Source organism: Lutra lutra, chromosome 1, assembly GCF_902655055.1.
Source record: "Lutra lutra chromosome 1, mLutLut1.2, whole genome shotgun sequence".
Classification (NCBI taxonomy): Eukaryota; Metazoa; Chordata; class Mammalia; order Carnivora; family Mustelidae; genus Lutra; species Lutra lutra.
This window is the reverse complement of record NC_062278.1, coordinates 15,570,871-15,589,870: the sequence shown is the minus strand read 5'-3', so window position 1 is coordinate 15,589,870 and position 19,000 is coordinate 15,570,871. Positions and strand designations below refer to the sequence as shown.

At 38.3% G+C, this 19,000-nt stretch overlaps 1 protein-coding gene across 1 annotated transcript in view; it reads left to right on the top strand.

Annotated features, from left to right (window-relative positions):
- BACH1 (BTB domain and CNC homolog 1) overlaps window positions 1–18,652 on the top strand; it is a 42,266-nt gene extending 23,614 nt beyond the window's left edge. The window contains 4 exon segments of the mRNA XM_047721228.1: window positions 1,099–1,390; window positions 1,393–2,444; window positions 4,519–4,725; window positions 14,855–18,652. Of these exon segments, the coding sequence (XP_047577184.1) occupies window positions 1,099–1,390; window positions 1,393–2,444; window positions 4,519–4,725; window positions 14,855–15,313 (2,010 nt within the window). The 3' untranslated portion in view covers window positions 15,314–18,652.
- Window positions 18,653–19,000: the final 348 nt, after the last annotated feature.

Sequence of the window (19,000 nt, the reverse complement as noted above, 5' to 3'; positions counted from 1 at the left end):
AGAGTTGGTCGCTTAACTGACTGAGCCACCCAGGTGGCCCTATGTTATTTTCTGATACAGTGACCAGAGCAGGGCACAGCCAGTGGATTGTAGACATTGGGAGAGATCATGCTTAGAGTCATGGACACACTGTCTCACATTCTCTCCCTTTGACCTTTTCCTGTAATGGGAAACTGAGTGGGTTTAGGGTTCTAGAAATCATTTTTGACATGGCCTCATGGAAAGTAGGTACTCCATAAGTGTTCTACTGCCCCCCCTTCTTCTTTCTTGAGATTGTTTCTCTGCATTGGTAAACAAAAGGTGATTTTGTGTCATAATTGTAGAGCTTGGTTTTACACATGTCTTTCCCAGCAACCTGTTGTGGAGCTCAAGCATGTAAATGTTTCTGTCCTTGTTATGTCCTGCCCCCAAGAGACCTCTCACAGGTCTGCGAAGTGCTGGTTACACTTACTCTTACTCGAGTAGAATAGCTTTTATTTAGTGAGTGAATGCAGCTAGAAGAATGTTGAGCCTTGTGACATTGGGACACAAAATAGCAGCTGTTAGGAGGAGTTTGGAGAAAGTATATAGAACTTTTTTGTTTATGACAGGTCTGTGTGGGCAACTCTCTGATGGATACTAAGCCTACATACAGTTTAGCTTACGCTTGTCACCCGTGCTTCCATGAAATTGTTGTTACAGTTTGAGGAATCAACAGATTGTCACTTCTGTGGCAGAGATCAGTGAATAAGGCAATAACCAAGAAAATGATAAAGGCCAACTATAGGTTGGCCTTTGTTTTTAGAAAGGAGCAACACATATCATAATGGCTGTGTTTACTGTCTTTACCTCATATGAGTAAAATTGTAATTCATGTGTCTTTAAGAGTGTAAGCTATAAAGTGGAGGGTATGGTTTCAAGTGATGGGGTATGTTAAGCATGCTTTTCCAGACTCCTAATTAGCTTTATATTTTCTAGAAGAATATTTTTACTTACAAATTAAAAGACCTGTTTTATAATGATCCAAGTAAGTTATTCATCTCTCTTCCCCTTCTACTTTTCTTTATCTACTAGACTGCTTTCAAGTGATGCATTTGTTTTTATTTTGTATATTAACAGGTGACAGTTAAAGGATTTGAACCTTTGATTCAGTTTGCCTACACTGCCAAACTGATTTTAAATAAGGACAATGTGGATGAAGTGTGCAAGTGTGTGGAATTTTTAGGTGTACGTGACATTGAGGAGTCCTGCTTTCAGTTTCTCAAATTTAAATTTTTGGACTCCACTGCTGACCAGCAAGAATGCCTAAGAAAAAAATGCATCCCATCACACTGTCAAAAAGCAGACCTTAAATTTTCACTTCTGGACCAGAGGGATTTAGAAATAGACGAAGTGGAGGAATTTTTGGAAAATAAAATGTCCAGACTTCTCAGTTTAAACTGCATAGGTATCAAGCAAATGCAAAAGTATCATCTCCTCTGCAAGACAGTGCCAGTCAAACCTGTGAATCCATGTGCTTAGAAAAGGATGCTGCTCTGGCTTTGCCATCTTTATGCCCCAAATACAGAAAATTCCAAAAAGCTTTCGGCACTGACCGAGTCCGTACTGTGGAATCCAGTGTCAAAGACGTTCATGCTTCTTCTGTTCAGCCGAATGAGACACCTGAAAATGAGTGTCTGGGAAGAATCCAGGACTGTGCAGATCTGCAGGTGATTTTAAAATGTGAAGAAAGCAAATTAGCAACAGAACATGAAGAAACCAAGAAGGAAGATCCTGCTTCTCATTGCCCATCAGAAAAATCGGAAGTGACTCCTTTCCCCCACAATTCTTCTGCAGACCCTCATGGGCTCTATTCTCTGTCTCTTTTACACACATACGACCAATATGGTGACTTGAATTTTGCTGGAATGCAAAACACAGCAGTGTTGACAGAAAAGCCTTTGTCAGGTACAGAGGTTAAAGAGGAGAAAACATTTGGTGAAAGTCAGGATTTACATTTGAAATCTGACTCTGGCCCCAGAGAAGACAGTAGCCTTGCCTCTAGCGGTCGGAGTAGTGTGGAACGAGAAGTGGCAGAACACCTAGCAAAAGGCTTCTGGAGTGACATTTGCAGCACAGACTCTTCTTGCCAAATGCAGTTATCACCTGCTGTGGCCAAAGATGGCCCAGAACAGATCTACTCGCAGAAACGGTCTGAGTGTCCCTGGTTAGGTATCAGGATTAGTGAGAGCCCAGAGCCGGGTCAGAGGACTTTTACAACGTTGAGTTCTGTCAACTGCCCTTTTATAAGTACTCTGAGTACCGAAGGCTGTTCAAGCAATTTGGAAATTGGAAATGTTGAGTATGTTTCAGAACCCCAGCAGGAACCTTACCCCTATGCTTGTGTGATTAGCTTGGGAGATGACTCTGAGACCGATACTGAAGGTGACAGCGAACCCTGTTCAGCCAGAGAACAAGAATGTGAGGTGAGGGGAAAATGTGTGTGTTGTTAAGTCCTTGTTTTACCGGTGTTAATCAGGATTCACTCTGTGTCAGCTTCTGTTGTGCCACTAGAGAAATATGAGAAGGCTCAGGGAGGGGCTTGGAAACCCGTAGACCATGTGATCAGTACCAAAAGAGTGTGACCACTCTTTTGTGGTGAAGAACAGGACTTCTCTGTTCATATATTTCAAGCAGGTATATTTATGTTTGCCTTGGAGTGGATTCACACATTGGCTGTTTAATTGTTTAAATCAAATACTGTGTCCCAAGAGGGGGAAAAAAAGAGTCTGTGACTGTTACTTGGTAACTTCTGGAAAAATGCAACATATATTCCTTTTTTTTTTTTTTTTAAAGATTTTATTTATTTATTTGACAGAGAGAAATCACAAGTAAGCAGAGAGGCAGGCAGAGAGAGAGGAGGAAGCAGGCTCCCTGCTGAGCAGAAAGCCCGATGCGGGGCTCGAACCCAGGACCTGGGATCATGACCTGAGCCGAAGACAGCGGCTTAACCCACTGAGCCACCCAGGCGCCCTGCAACATATATTCCTATCTTATTCATTGCCACAGGATCCCTGGACTAGTCACTTAGCAGTGACTAAGTAGTGACTAGGTGTAGGAATGTGGCTTCTAATGCTGAGTTTTCTTTGCCTTAGTTTTTCAGAGCCATTAATTTTTTCCTTATTTTCCTTAGCCATTTCAGCCATTAATTTAATGTCTTAATAATTTGGCATGAGTTACATGTAGCTGGTATGGTATTAACCTTACCAAGCATGATCTGTGTGGTTTGTGTACAAATGTTTGTATTTGATAGCTGCTTTTTTGTAAAACATTACCATAATTCTAGTGATAATAAATGCTTGTTGGTTCTTTATCATTTTCTTTAGTTTCTAGCTGTTGGATGACATGGGTTTAAAAGAGGGACAGATGTTCTCCCCCTCCACCCACCGCTGGCTTGGCTTTGAAGGGAGGTTATAGGTGATTTAATTTAAGAAATAATATGTACGCATGAGATATTTCTGTAGATCTATTTATGGCATTTATAAACCCAGTGTTTGGAACTATGAAAATAATATTAAAAAATAAAACATTTAAGAAATCTAAAACATTTTGTATAACTAATTTCTCTAAGTTTGAAAGACAAATTAAGTAGGTTTCCAGAGAAACTTGATCAGTGTTTTGTAAGCATTTTTGATAATATCATTAAATTGTCACGCAGTTTATTTAAAAAATTTCTCCTTTTTCCAAATTTAAGTATGTTGAAAATGACTTTAAAATATTCATAAGGTTTTTCTAACCATTTCTATACTGGAAAGTGAAATGTGTAGATTTTTAAGTTGAATTATATGAAACTACTATTCTCTTGACAGAAAACTTAATTTTCTGAAATGCCTTAGAAATTACTAGTGTAATTATACCAGTGTTCAATCAGTGCTACCCAGTAATGTAAGTCAAAGTATAAAATAGATGGGGCACCTGGGTGGCTCAGTGGGTTAAAGCCTCTGCCTTCGGCTCAGGTCATGATCCCAGGGTTCTGGGATCGAGCCCTGCATCGGGCTCTCTGCCCAGCGGGGAGCCTGCTTCCTCCTCTCTCTCTGCCTGACTCTCTGCCTACTTGTGATTTCTCTCTGTCAAATACATAAATAAAATCTTTAAAAAAAAAAAAAGTATAAAATGGATTTTTTTTTTTTGTTTGGTTAAACACATTAAAAACGCTTTAAAAAGAAGTTTAAAGATATTTTGTGTTATTAAAATACCCTAGTAAAAGAACTTACATTCTCTTTATTTTAAATACATGAATATTTGTGTTAATATTTTTATTTGCTAAAAAACTATGCTTCTCAATTTTCTTGTTTTCTGAATGCTCTTAAATAATCTAGAAATATCAAATTATCAGTCATTTTTAATAAGGGATTATATAGAAATTGGGAATAGAGATCTATTTTTTTTTAAGTGTAAATAAAATTCCCTGGAAAATATAGATGTGTATCTTCCTCTTCCTAGATTTAAGTGTAACTCCATAGTATGGCAGCAATTACTCATGTTTATTTTACATTCTAGGTAAAACTGCCATTTAATGCACAACGAATAATTTCACTCTCCAGAAATGATTTTCAATCCTTGTTGAAAATGCACAAGCTGACTCCAGAACAACTGGAATGTATCCATGATATTCGAAGAAGAAGTAAAAACAGAATTGCTGCACAGCGCTGTCGCAAGAGGAAACTTGACTGCATACAGAATCTTGAATCAGAAATTGAGAAGCTGGTAAGGATACAAGTTTCTTGCTGCTTAAATTCTACCAAATTCATTCATTCTTTCTTTTTTATAGAGGAAATCGCTGTTTCAATTCCCAAGTCAGCTATAATGCTCAGTTATACGTTAATTTTAAAATTTACCAATTACCATTTTAAGAAAATAAATTATATGACATTTTCAGAAAGTTTAAGAAATGAGAAAATGAGAGTTTTCATAGACTGTTTTACTTATGTGAGTATTCTACCTTTTTAGGGTGTTATGCTATAATATGTAAATTGAGACTATTCTGGTGGTTTTTTAATGATATACAAATTAAGGGTAATTTTACTGACTGCTTAATTATTTTTTAAAAGATTTTATTTATTTATTTGAGAGAGAGAGAGTGCATGCATGAGCACAAGATAACATGAGGGGGGCTGCCCACAGAGGCAGAGGGAAAAGAAGGCGCCCCACCAAGCAGGAAGCTCAGTGATGTGGGGCTTGATCCCAGAACCCTGGGATCATGACCTGAGCAGAAAGCAGATGATTAACCAGCTGAGCCACCTAGGTGCCCCACAGTCTACCTAATTTTTAGTGTCTGGGTAAAGATTAAAGAAATGATGAAACACTTTAATCTCTTTGTGCGGTGTTTGGTGTCTATAAAAGCTAAAGTTCTAGTTGTTGTTCATTTAAATGAACTGTAAACATGAATAACTTGTTTTGGTTGCTATCAGAACAAATAAAACAACTTGGATCTTTCATCTAAGGGAAAAAACTCATATGCTGGTATCGATAGAAATTTTAAGATCTAATGAGACTCTAAGTAGAAGAATGCTTACTTTACTGAATCTTGTTATTTACTCCACCATCAAAATAAATTAATTGAAAAATGGATTCATTTGCACCCAACTTTCTCTGTTCTCCTAATGGTTGATGGAAGGAAGCATTGGATGAAAGAAAATAACTGTGGTGGAGAAAGCAGGGAAACCAGCCCCTAGAAGTAGTAAAAACATTCTTTGAATATTTGGTTTTGAGTCTTTGTTAATTATTGGTGAACGTTTAAAATTGTGATTGTAGCAAGTCTTCAAGCACAAACATTCTAGCTATGAATAACAATAGTGCAGCAACATTTTAGTAAAAAGAAACAATCTGTCCAGGAGATGCATCCTTATTTTATGCTGTATCTGATTATTATGATAATGCTGTGATTTCCTCCATTGAATCCATCTTTGCCCTCATCACAGAAAACAAAACAAAATAAAAAACCAGTCTGTGCCTTTATATACCTTCAGAAGAGAAGAAAAATAAAAACTTACTCATACATTGTGTCAGTACCCTGTTTACCTGTTACAGTAATTTGGATACTGGCTGTAAGAAACAAACCATCTGAAGCATGAATGAATGACTTAATGAATGCATTTGTTGTAAGGATAGAGGCGTGTCTCATATAGAGACCAAAGAATGGAGCAGGCCTTGTAAGTAGCATAGAACGAGCAAGTGGAAAAGTGCCAGGAACCCAGACAGTCTTCTCTCAGCTCATCTCTCTGCACCTGCTCACGTGGCACTCCATGGGTGGCTCTCTGTGCCACCAAGTGCGCATGGGATGAATGGTTGCAGTGTGACTTCCGTATAGTTCACTCTCCTCCAGGGTCTAGTGCAGATGGAGATGACAGTTTTAGTTCTAAATTCCCAAGGAGGTGAGCATCTAATTGGCTTATTTCAGCTCAGGTGTCCTCTTCTGTGATGAGAGAGCAGGAACAGATAGCTGCGACGTGGCTGCTGAGAGCCCCCCTTGGGCAGGCAGAGTAGATAGTCTGCCAGGGATCTGCTCACCCAGGTGTGCACCGGTCCGAGCTCAGCCCAGTTTCGTTCTTCTCCCCAGTATCACCAGAGAAGACATGATAGCTTTTTTTTTTTTTTTTTTGAGCAGAGTGACTTGCCTTGTGCTTTAGCTTCCTTAAACTCTGCCCAGTCCTTCATGCTGCTCACGGTTCTAGTAATTTATCCAGGCACACTCCAGTTGCAAAGGGGCACTTGTAAAGTTCAGTCTTGCCACAGATCTCTCTCTCTGGTGAAAATAAGCAGAAAGTGTGTTACTTATTAGCTTATAGGACTAAGAAAGCTGGCCCTTTTCCTAGAAGTAAAATAATTTGAGCCTTAAGATATTTTATTACATTAAGAAGTTTACTTAGAATTTAGACCCTGGTTATTGGGTGATGTTATGGGTCTTGGTTTTTGGTAAAGAGAGCAGGGCCTATAGTAGTTAACAGCCACACTTCTACCGCAAGTTTGTTTACTAGTATGGAGAGCTGAGAATGTGGGGGACCGTGACAGATCTGTTCGTTTGTTTTTAAATGATACTCTTCGGAAACATGGCCAGTAGACAAGCAGTGTTTCCCAGTATTTATAGTCTGGGTGGTATTTTAGCAAACCTATTTAAGGGAAAATACTTGTTTTGTAACTAAACAGCCATGTTATTATAGCCACTAACTGATTAGGTTAACATATAAATAAATGCCCAGTAACTGGTCTGGTAATATTCATGTGAAGGGTCCCATATTTCAGTAAGCTTCAGTCTTCGGCTGTTGGCTATAAATTTTCTGTGGTTTGTCCTAAGAGTCATAGCTTAATAGACTGGATGGATCAACACATTTTAGAAGTGTTTCAGTTACAGTAAGAACAGTGATTCTAAAAAGTCCTCAAGATGGGTCCACAGAATAATGATCATGTATAAAAAACACTTTAATAGTCTGAGTGTGCTGGGGAAGCGAAAGGGTGATGTTAGTTCGAATTCAGTAAATTAATGAGCTGTATTTCTCAACAAGAAGTCCTGTCAGAATCTAACTGGAACCCTTGAAGAAAAAGAAAGATGTGTATTTATGTAACTCTAACATTTATTTAAAATTTGATAGTGTATTAGAGGTTAGGTGTTGATTTGGCATTGCATTCACAATAAGGATTTTGAATATGTATAATCTACAAACCAACCAATAACATGGCTTTTTTTTTTTTAAACCAATATACAAAGTTCAAGAATCATTCAACTTCTGTTTATATATTTCGCTTACAAAGCTCTTATCTTTATAGGATTCTTTACAAGGTCCATGTTTCTTTTTTTTCTGGAACACTAATTCCAAAGTTAGCAAATAATATGTTTCTATACCATTTTGGCCTCAAGGAAAGGTAACCCTGAAATCAAAGGAACTCAGCTTTTTTTTTTTTTTTTTAAAGATTTTATTTATTTATTTGACAGAGATCACAAGTAGGCAGAGAGGCAGGCAGAGAGAGAAAGGGGGAAGCAGGCTCCCTGCTGAGCAGAGAGCCCGATGTGGGGCTTGATCCAGGACCCTGGGATCATGACCTGAGCTGAAGGCAGAGGCTTTAACCCACTGAGCCACCCAGGCGCCCAAAGGAACTCAGCATTTAATTAATTAATTAATTTAGTTAGTTAGTTAGTTATTTGAGAGAGAGAGAGAAATCACAAGTAGGCAAAGAGGCAGGTAGAGAGAGAGGGGGAAGCAGGCTCCCCACCGAGCAAAGAGCCCGATGGGGGACTCCATCCCAGGACCCTGAGATCTTGACCTGAGCTGAAGGCAGAGGCTAAACCACTGAGCCACTTAGGCACCCCAAGGAATTTAGCTTTTAAAGAAAAAAGTTATCAAAGTGTGTTTCTCTTAGATGGCATCAAATATTGATTGATATCAGAATCAGTATCTTCAGAAAAGCACTTGAATTAAGACATCATTTTGTTTCATTGCCGTTGTCCATTGTGATGGTATAGGAGTACAGAGACCTCATCTGTCCTTAATGTTTGCATCTTATGGGGAAGATCACATTATTTTCTTAAAAATAAACCTGTTTTAGCACAGATTAATAATAAACTACATGCTACTGGCTGCTCTACCCACATGCACACTGCCCTCTCCAGACTCACCTACTGGGCCCTTCTGGATTTGCCCATTGCCATTCTGTGATACCTTTGAGCAGCACACCTTGAAATGTGGTTTGTGGACCATTGGCATCAGAGTTATCTGGGGATGTCCTTTCAAAAATGCACTTTCCTAAAAAAAAGATGAATAGGAAAATAAAATGCATGTTCCTTAATCCCACCCCAGAGCTGTGAGAGGGGCCCAGAAGTATGCATTTTATAAGTGTTTCCAGGGAAAATCTTTATGCCCATTTAAATTTGAGAGCCTGTTGCACTGGGACACAGAGTTCAGATGGAGGCTATGGAGTCAAATGGCTGGAAATTTTGTCTGACTACTTTGGTAGCTTTGTGGCCTGGGGAAATTATTTTACCTCTAATACCAACATTCCCTCATCGGTGATATGGAGATAAGGATAGCATCTCCCACAGGATCAGTGCAAAGATCACTTGCCATTAGGGATGGGAAGATTTTTGTATTACTCAGCACATGTCCAGGGCTCAACAAATCTTGTAGTATTTTTAAATAAAAGTAGTTCTCTTTTCTTTCTCTGAGCATCTGCCAAGCATATTAAATGTTGTGCTGGGTACCAGGAAATCAAGGATAAACGAGAGGTAGTCCTTGCCAATAAAATGCGTGTACTCCCTCTCAGAGGGAGCCAGGTTTATGTGTTCTCATGTTTTCTTTAGATTTCGTCTTCCTCCCTTGCCTTCTGAAAATTTCAAGCTTTCAGGAAAGTGAAATGAATAGTGTAATAAACATCCTCATGTCAATTCAACAGTTACTGACATTTTGTCACATTTGCTTCTCTGTTGGTCTTTCTGGGCAGATGTATGTCCCTGCTCTGGTTAGGCTGGTCTGTCTGTCTGTCTGTGTCTCTCCCTGTCAGTCCGTTTTGGTCTCTTTCTAAGCACAGTTGATCTTGGTCTCACTGTCTTTTCTCTCTTGGTCTCTGTTGCTCTTCTTTTATTTTCTGAATCATTTATGACATTATGACATTTCACCCCTAAATGCTAACACATGTATCTCCTAAAAAATAGACATTCTTACATATCTTTACCAGTATTTTTATCCCACCTGAGAAAAAATAAATCCTCAATATTATATTTACTCCCTATTCAGATTACGCTCATTGTTCCCCAGATATATTTCATATATACACTTTTTTCCCCAAACTAGGGTCCAGTCATCACAGAACACATCTGGTTATGCCTTTTAGTCTCTAAATCTAGAGCGCTCCCCATCCCCTTTTAAAATCACTTTTAAAAGTAACTTTTTGAGGAGTCCTAGCCAAATTTCTCTAAAATGTCCCACTTTTAATAATTGATTGTTTTGGGGTGCCTGGGTGGCTCAGTGGTTTAAGCCTCTGCCTTCAGCTCAGGTCATGATCTCAGGGTCCTGGGGATCAAGCCCTGCATCGGGCTCTCTGTTCAGCAGGGAGCCTGCTTCCCCTCTCTCTCTCTGCCTGCATCTCTGCCTACTTGTGATCTCTCTCTGTCAAATAAATAAAATCTTAAAAAAAAAAATTGATTGTTTTTAACAATTAGTTTTAGCTCGTTCTTCCATTTTCACATAAACTGTGAAAGTTTACGATGTTGAAGTGAAGTGAAATATGAATTTGTGTTGTGTCCTTTCTGTTGTGTTGTGTGGTGGGGCACATGCTGGCAGGGTGGCCCACTTGCATAGGTGGGGATTTTCCAGGTTATGTTTTTTCCTCTGTAATTGTTCAGTAATCTGTGAAGTATTACTTAGGCCGTTTAGGAGCATCCTGTTCCCCACTACTCCTACATTTTTTGTTTTCTAGTATATGTTGGTGACCTTTACCATGGATGTTGCAAAATAGTGACTTTTCCAGTTCTGTCCTTTGTTCCCCTTACACTCATGCTTAATTGATACTCCTCTTTTCTTTTTACTTATTTATTTATTTTTTGGTATTCCTCTTATTTATTTTTATTTTTAATTTTTTGAAAAGATTTTTACTCATTTATTTTAGAGAGTTAGAGCACGGAGGGAGAGGGAGAGGGAGAAGCAGGCTCCCCGCTGAGCAGAGTCTGATGTGGGGCTCGATCCCAGGACTCTGGGATCATGACCTGAGCCAAAGGTAGATGCTTAACTGACTGAGCCACCCAGGCGTTCTGGTATTCCTCTTTTAAAAATAACTTTTCTTTCCTCCTGTTTTCCCTCCCTCCTACCACACTCTTTTAGTATCACTATGGACTCAGGGATTAATTTTTTCCTAATTTAATTTCTTACAATCCATAGTGGTCATTAGCCTTTTTGATGTTGATATTTTCTCAAACTTGGCCAAAGAGAGCCCCCCCCCCCCAAGCCAGCTGCTATGTCCTTTTGACATGACCCCATTAGTGGTTCTGTGCCCCCTGGAGTAATATGTCACAGGCTCACCTTAGATCTCTTGTATCCCAAGATTTGGAATCATTTCTTCAAAATTCCCTGATTCCTTTTAGCAGGTATTAAACTTAAGAAAGAGGGGCACCTGGGTGGCTCAGTGGGTTAAGCCGCTGCCTTCGGCTCAGGTCATGATCCCAGGTCCTGGGTTCGAGCCCCACATCGGGCTTTCTGCTCAGCAGGGAGCCTGCTTCCTCCTCTCTCTCTGCCTGCCTCTCTGTCTACTTGTGATCTCTCTCTGTCAAATAAATAAAATCTTAAAAAAAAAAAAAAATAAATAAACTTAAGAAAGCATGCTTTTTGCTGGAGTGTGTTGATCTGGGAAATGTGTGTGTATGTATGTTTGTGTGTAAAATCGTGTACATTCAGTATGTTTATCAGGCTTTGATAAATAAAAGTAAAAAATATAATAGAAATCACAAGTTCATGTAGATATTTTCAGTAAAAATTTCGTAGTATAGAGCTTTTCTCTTTGTTTCTATGTTTGTCTTTTGTCTCTTTCCATTACAGGGAAAATCTTGGCTCCCGGTTATATTAATATGTTTTCTCTTTGCTTTATGCAAATATATTTATAATATATGACTACATATATATAAGTATAAAGCAAACAGGAAAGATTTTGTTAAAGTAATAGTAAATATAATTATATGTGTTAGTATAAAGCAAATAGTAAATGTATCATAACTATATTAGTTATAATTATATGTTAAAACATATAATTATATATTATATGTAATAGTCACAAAATTACAGCATCAGTATTACTATTAACAATAAGCAGATGGAGTAAAATTTAAGGCTTGTTTGCCCTTTTTTGTCCTTAAATATATTCCATACTATTGAAATTGAAGTAATTTTTTGTCTGTGCTAGCAATTTGATATACGATAATATTAATTTGTTTGTTTGTATTTATTACATAATTTGCTCTTCACAGTTTTTGTGTAATTTTCAAATATATAAAGCATTGATATGTTTCAGAAGTTAAAACTATGTTTAAAAAAAGCTGTACTCCAAAAAGTCTTGATCCCATGCTCTCCCTATACCCTATTCATAGCTATTTCCTATGGGTAACTTTTTATTGGTCTCTGAATTTTTTCCTTGTTTTTTTTTTCTAAAAACAGGTTAGTATTTTGTGTTTATCTTAGTACCCTTTCTGCTACTAAACATTCTATATGTACTTTTCTGTATTTTACTGTTTTCACTTAAGTGGTTTACAGGAAATACTTTTTTTAGTTCAAAAAGGTTGTCATTCTTTTCTTTTTTTAAGATTTTATTTTTTAACTTGTTTATCTGTTTATTTAGAGTGTGATGGGTGGGGGGCAGAGGGAGAGAGAGAGAGAGAATCTCAAGCAGACTCTGTACTGAGCTTAGAGCCAGCTGTGGGGCTTGATCCCATGACCCTGAGATCATGACCTGACCTGAAGTCAAGGGTCACACACCCAACTGACTGAGTCCCCAGGTGCCCCAAGGTTGTCATTCCTTTTACAGCTCCATATATTCAGCTGTGACTGTAGCATAGTGTCCATACCAGTTTCTTATTGGTGGACATTTGGGACACTGCAATGAATAACTTTGTACATTTGTGTGTGTGTGTGTGTATGTTTAAGATGTGTCCTTAGGGATAGATTCCTAGAAGTAGGATTGTTGGATCAAGGGTAAATACATATGTAATTTTGTTAGATATGAATAAATTCTGCTCAGTAGCGGTTGTAGTATTTTGCCTTCCCACCAGCTAGCTGCATCTGTGTATCTGTCTGCCCACAGCCTCAGCAAGGAGTTTTTCCTCAGCTTTGGGTTCTTTTCATTCTGATCATGAGAATTGGTATCGCATGGTGGCTTTTATTTTTGTTCTCTTATAAGTGAAATTGAGCATTTGTATTTATACTTTTAAGGGCCACTTGTATATTTCTCCTGTTTATGTAGAGGCTTTACATCATAAGGAACCATCAATCACCATTGCCTAGTAGTGAGTACTCTTTAACCTAAAAAATTGTCACTGTCAGCTAGTCCTTTTGGTGCCACAGTCTTTTATCCCTTATCTTTATTGGATGAGTTATATTTAAAATATATTTTTAAACTTCCTGTGTTTGAGTGAATATTGCATACTAGCTATTGAAAATGTGGATTTGAATGTAAATTTGTTGTGATAAAATGAAGAATGGCACCAGGATGCCAGTTTTATTTTTCTTATAGATCTGCGTTTAAAGCCACAGTACCTCAGACCTGTGCTTTATATGATTGTATTACAGGAAAATTAAAATATATAAATAGGTAGAAAAATAAACATATATAGTGGAAGTAGGTAGAAAAATTAAAATATATGGTATAAATAGGTAAAATATATTGTAGAAATAGGTGTATTGTACAAATAGAAATATAGGTGTATATAGGAGAATTAAAATATATTGTAGAAATAGGTAGAGTAGGTAAAAAATATAGATGCTGGAAGAGAATGTTTGGGAGGTAGCTTTAATAAGATACCATGATGCAATTAAGTTGAATTATTTTTATTTAATGAATATTACCAAAGTAAATTTGTGTTTTAGAATTAGAATGAAATGGAAAAATCAGCTAACTGCCTGGAAACTTACCTGTGTGGGAGTTTAAGTACAGGGGAAAATCTGGGAGCATTTAATCATGGTAGAGTTCCAGGGTTGTACCTGTTGGTTTTAGTTGTAAGCAAGTCATTCTGTATGGGACACACAAAGATTGTCATCATGTCACCCATTATTTAGCGGGGTAGGAGTAGGGAGAATATTTAAGGTCATATCAGTGTTTATCTAAAGATAATAGGAGTTATAAAGTATTTGTCATCTTTCTAGTATCTGTAGGTTTAAAGTAGCTGTTCTGATTTCTGGGAGAAAGCTTAGAACTCATGATTTTGCTTAGCCATGTTTAATTTAAAAGACCAATCAGCAGTTAACACTTCATCCTGGGTGGCTCAGTCAGTTAAACATCTGCCTTCAGCTCAGGTTGTGATCCCAGGGTCCTGGGATTGAGCCCTACATTCTGTGGTTGGATCGTTCCTGTAGGGATAAAAAAAAAAAAAATTAAGTAGTAATAATAACAGAACCAAAAATAGTAATTAAAAAGCATAAAATTCCTCCCCAAACTCCTCACATTTGAGTAATTCACTCACTAGCTTTCTGACTCTGAGCACATTAAACTCAGTGTCCCGTCCATGAAATGGGTTTATTAGTACTTAAATCAACAGAGTCATTGCATGAATGACAGTTGAGATTGCATATCTGAAAGCATTGAGCACAATATCTGGCATGAACTAAATGCTCCATGATTTGAGTTGCAGTAGTTATGATGACTGTACTTGTACTTTTGGTTATATTCCGTCTCAAATGTCAGGCCCACATTTGTTTACAATCTGCAAATCCAGAAAGCTCTGAAGACCTGGCAAGTTTGTCATAAAGTATTTGATCAGAAAACTGATGTAGGCCGACATCGGGCTGTGTCCTTCTTTCTCCCACGTTGTGCATAATTTTATATTTTAATGTGTTTTATTTAGAAATGTGAAGATGTTTGACAGTGGGGGTACTGCCCCAGACCCTGCTAGAGGGATTATGTGTGCATCCACGTTGTCTTCCTAAAATCTGAAATTTTCTGAATCCTGTGATACATCTGGGCCTCAGAATTTTGGATGAGGGATCATGGGCCTCTGAGGTACTTAGTAGATTTTTGGATTGAGTTGAAAGTAAAAATTCTATGTGATCTTATTTAATGAGAAGATAGCAGTAGATACGAAATGTTTGGTTACCTTAGAAATGTTGATTGAGCTACTAAACACGAGTCATTGTCTTCTTCCCCCTCCCAGCAAAATGAAAAGGAGAGCTTGTTGAAAGAGAGAGATCACATTTTGTCCACGCTGGGCGAGACGAAGCAGAACCTCACTGGACTGTGCCAGCAGGTCTGTAAGGAAGCAGCGCTAAGTCAAGAACAGATCCAGATACTTGCGAAGTACTCAGCTTCAGATTGCCCGCTCTCACTTTTAATTTCTGGGAAGGAAAAAAGTACTCCCGATGGTGACCGTGTGTTACCGTCCCTTTTGAGTTTACCTGAGGGGCCCCCGGCAGGGCCACCCGCCTGCGAACCAAGCGCTTGCCATCCCAGTGCACAGAGCGGCGGGTCGGCGGGCTGTGCGCCCAGCCAGGAGCCCCGGGCCGCCGCCAGCACTGCGCCTGAGCAGGCCGGGCTCGGAGAACCGTGCCAGCCGGGGGGAGGCATCTCTGATTTCTGCCAGCAGATGACGGATAAATGTACTACTGATGAGTAAACTTGCATTCACGTCCTTCACACCGCTCATTTTCTACTGCAGTTTCGTTGTCTTAAATGCATAATACAGCTTCTGTCTCTTAATGATATTGTTTTTTGCCCCTGGTAGTTTGCTGTTAAGAGAATTCCTCTGCAGTCAATCCTGATTTTTCTCTGATTTCCATGAGATGCAGAAATTACATGCCCCCTGGATCCTGAAAAACCACTTGTGAAAAAGCAGTAAGGCTTTAAAAGCTCATGTTATTAAGAATAATAACTGTGAGTAGTAACTTCCCAGCACGCAAAATAAATTTGAGAATGAAAGCAGCCTATCAGTCAACAGTCTTACAGCCTGAAACGTCTGCAGGGTTCCTACTGAAGAAGGAGCCCGCAAACGTGTTGTAATCTGACCTTTCTGCACTACACTGGGTTTAACAGAAGATGCCTCCCCGAGTCATGCTGGTGGAGCTCAGTTCTGCCTCGAAGTCAACTAACTGAGAAAAACTCGTGTAGAATCGCAGTGTGAGAACGACACTGTCTTTCCTGAATCCTGGAGCTCTGCTCTTCTCCCACTGAAGCCAGGGATTGGTCGGCCTACACCGCGACTGCTGACCCCCTGGGAGTAGGTAGGAGACAGCAGCATGCGGGTGGCCTGAGGCAGAGGCTCCTGCTCTCCCTCAGTGTCAGCTTCAGAAATTCTGGCCGTGTCAACAGGAGAGGTGTTGTGCTCCCTCCTTTCTTCTTCTCTGCAGTCTCTACCACATGTAGGTCCATGACTGACATCCTGACGTTCTCCTTTTCGAAGAAATAGGACTTGGGATACAGTGGCGTGAAGGATGCGTTGGCAGCATTGTTGTAGCCTCCCTAGACTCCCGGAGAGCTTTCCAGAATCCAAGGCTGTTGGTCTTCCCAGCAGAGGTCGCCCATGCGTCTTTCCACCGCGGGGAGGGACGACTGCTGACATTGGTCAGAGCAGCAGTTTGTTCTTCCTCTGGTTTCTGAAGTCCTGTGATTTGCTTGTATAAAGCACTATTGTAGATACAAATGTATCTGCAAACATAAAGGTTTGTGAAATAGGATGAAACTCAATCTTGTTCCATTGTGGGTTTGAATTTGGGAACCAGATGTAATCTTCCCCAAATCTGGTATGTAAGGGCACACCGATCGTTTTGACTTGGGCATTTTGTAATTGGTCCTTGCGTTCATTTTGTCCTGTTTGAAAATAAAGTTTGTATACTCTCAGCACGTACCCCGTAACATTTTCCAGTGGTTCTTGGCCGTTCTGATGTTACAGGCTTGAGAGGCAGAGAGACCTATAGATTATGAACCTTCTCAACAACTTTTTCTAAAAATTGCATATATTCACATAGGCAGAAGCATTTGCAGAGCGGAGTTTTAAAGGGTACACAGAAATAACTGACCGTGTTGGGCTGGAAAGTACTGAATTTCCCCGGGATCAGATACCCGAGAGGCTTTAACCGCTTGCATTCTGAGTCTAGTGAAGGACCTGGGTAGCTGACCCAGGAGACGAGCATCCATCCTGCAGGAGGAAGTCTGAAGCAAGTAGACCTTTGTCCTGACAGCTTATGGGGACCAGACTTACTACTTCCGAGTAATTTTGTCAAATGTTTATCCTTTTCAATGGGGAGGTGGGTGGTTGGGGGAGATACTGCTAGTATATTTTCAGTGGTTGTCTGTTATCTCTGTTACTGACTTAGTTGTAAGAGAAAACTAGTTGGGCTTGCTTATTTTCTAGAGGCTTTTATAAGTACCCTTAAGAACTTGTCAGGGAGAGTAATTCTATGATAATGCATCCCATGCTACAAAGACGTATGTGTGTATACCCTATCTATATTACATCCCCATGTAGCTATTTCTTTGATACTTGTAATTTTAAATTTTACTTCAATATATAAAATAATATAAAAACTTTTCTGGTTTACAAAATGTAAAATCTTATACAAACCAGTGGAATCCTTGATTTCCTACCTCAGTGTACACTCAGCTGTTTGTCATATCAGTTTGTGTATGTGCAAATGTCACATAACCTTTTGCTTTAACTGCTACTGTAAATAACTGCTTTGAAAGGTTACTTAATATTTTATGATACAACCCAGTTGTCTCCAGAATTTAAATATGATTTTTAAGACACTTGGTTTAAATTTCTCTCTGCATATAAACAGTTCAGCATTAGGGGTTTATTTTCATGATATTCTGATTATTGGCCAACTGTAATATTTTGTAAAACATAGCATTACTTTTAATAGCCAGCATGTAATACAAGTAACTACACTACCTCATACCTACATGATTTTCAGATTGTAATACAGAGGGACAGAGAGAGAAAAAGATTTTATCTTTGTTTTTCGGCCATAAGGTGGGGAAGTTTTCTATATATTGCATAGCATTACACATTTATGCCTATTTTAACATTAACTTCTAAAGAAGTTTTTTCTAAGAAAGTTTGTTTTGATTTTTTTTTTTTTTTAAAGGCTGCCGAAGAGGACAAATGACAGGATTATGTGTATACAGTGTATATCTTTTCCTTCATGCAGAATTTCGGAAAGATTGTTTTCAGTTTGTATATGGCATATTTACGTGATCATTGTTCCTTATTTTATTAATTGGCCTTCTCAGTGCTTGATGATTTTCAAGACAGTTATGTCTGGCTCAGTAGAGTAACATTACCTTAAAATTGCTTTCATTGTTTGAATTCTACAGCTATAGCAAATAATCTGTTAAATTGTTACATCCAGATCAAATATGGTTATAAATTAAATCTTGGTTCTCCATCTGTAAATTTAATAACATAATTTACTGTAGCTTAATGCTTAACCAGTTTTAAATAAGGAGTTAAATATATTTGATGCAGTAGACGATACAGGTTGCATGTGGACACTTAGCCACATTAACAACTTGGGGAAAAAAATCAAACAAATGGCAATGCTATAATGAATTCTCAGGTGAACTTTTTTCAGTTTTGAAACATCTATTTTGAATCTGTAAATATTTTAAGTGTTTTATTAGGCATGTAATAAACTATTCTTTGAGATCTATTGGGCAGTTTGAAAATTTAAAGCCATAATGGTAAAAGTTGGCATTCTGATGGTGAAATAAATGGAAATAATAACATCTATTGATTTTTTTGTATCTTTCACAATATAATTTTCTAATAATGCAATAAAACCATTAAATTTATATATCCATATCCTGTTAAGGTCATGATTCATTAAAAGGCAACTTTTACAGTATTTAATTTACATTCTTCTTCAATGTGCTTACCCAAATGTAGCAAAACCATAAATGTTAGATATTGGTTGATAAATTGACAGATAATAAAATTATCTAAAATTGCCTCTAATTGAATACAGTTGTACATTCCATTTCCATTTTCTCACCTTTCGTGTGAATTTACTAATTTTACGCTTTTGGTCCAAATCAGTATGACTTACAGAATTTGTATGAGATAATCTCTCATTTTTTATTATGCTTGAAAAAAAATATTCCCAGCACTCAGATAGTTAAGGAAACACAGATTTTAGCCTGATTACTGATTTACTTAATCTCCATCTTCAGATAGAGTTGTAGGGTTTTTTTAAGGGTTGTTAGGGCTTTTAAGGGGGTACTATATTAGTCCTTAATTTTATCTATCTATCTATCTATCTATCACCTATTAAGTAGGCTTCACGCCCAGCATGGATCCCAGTGT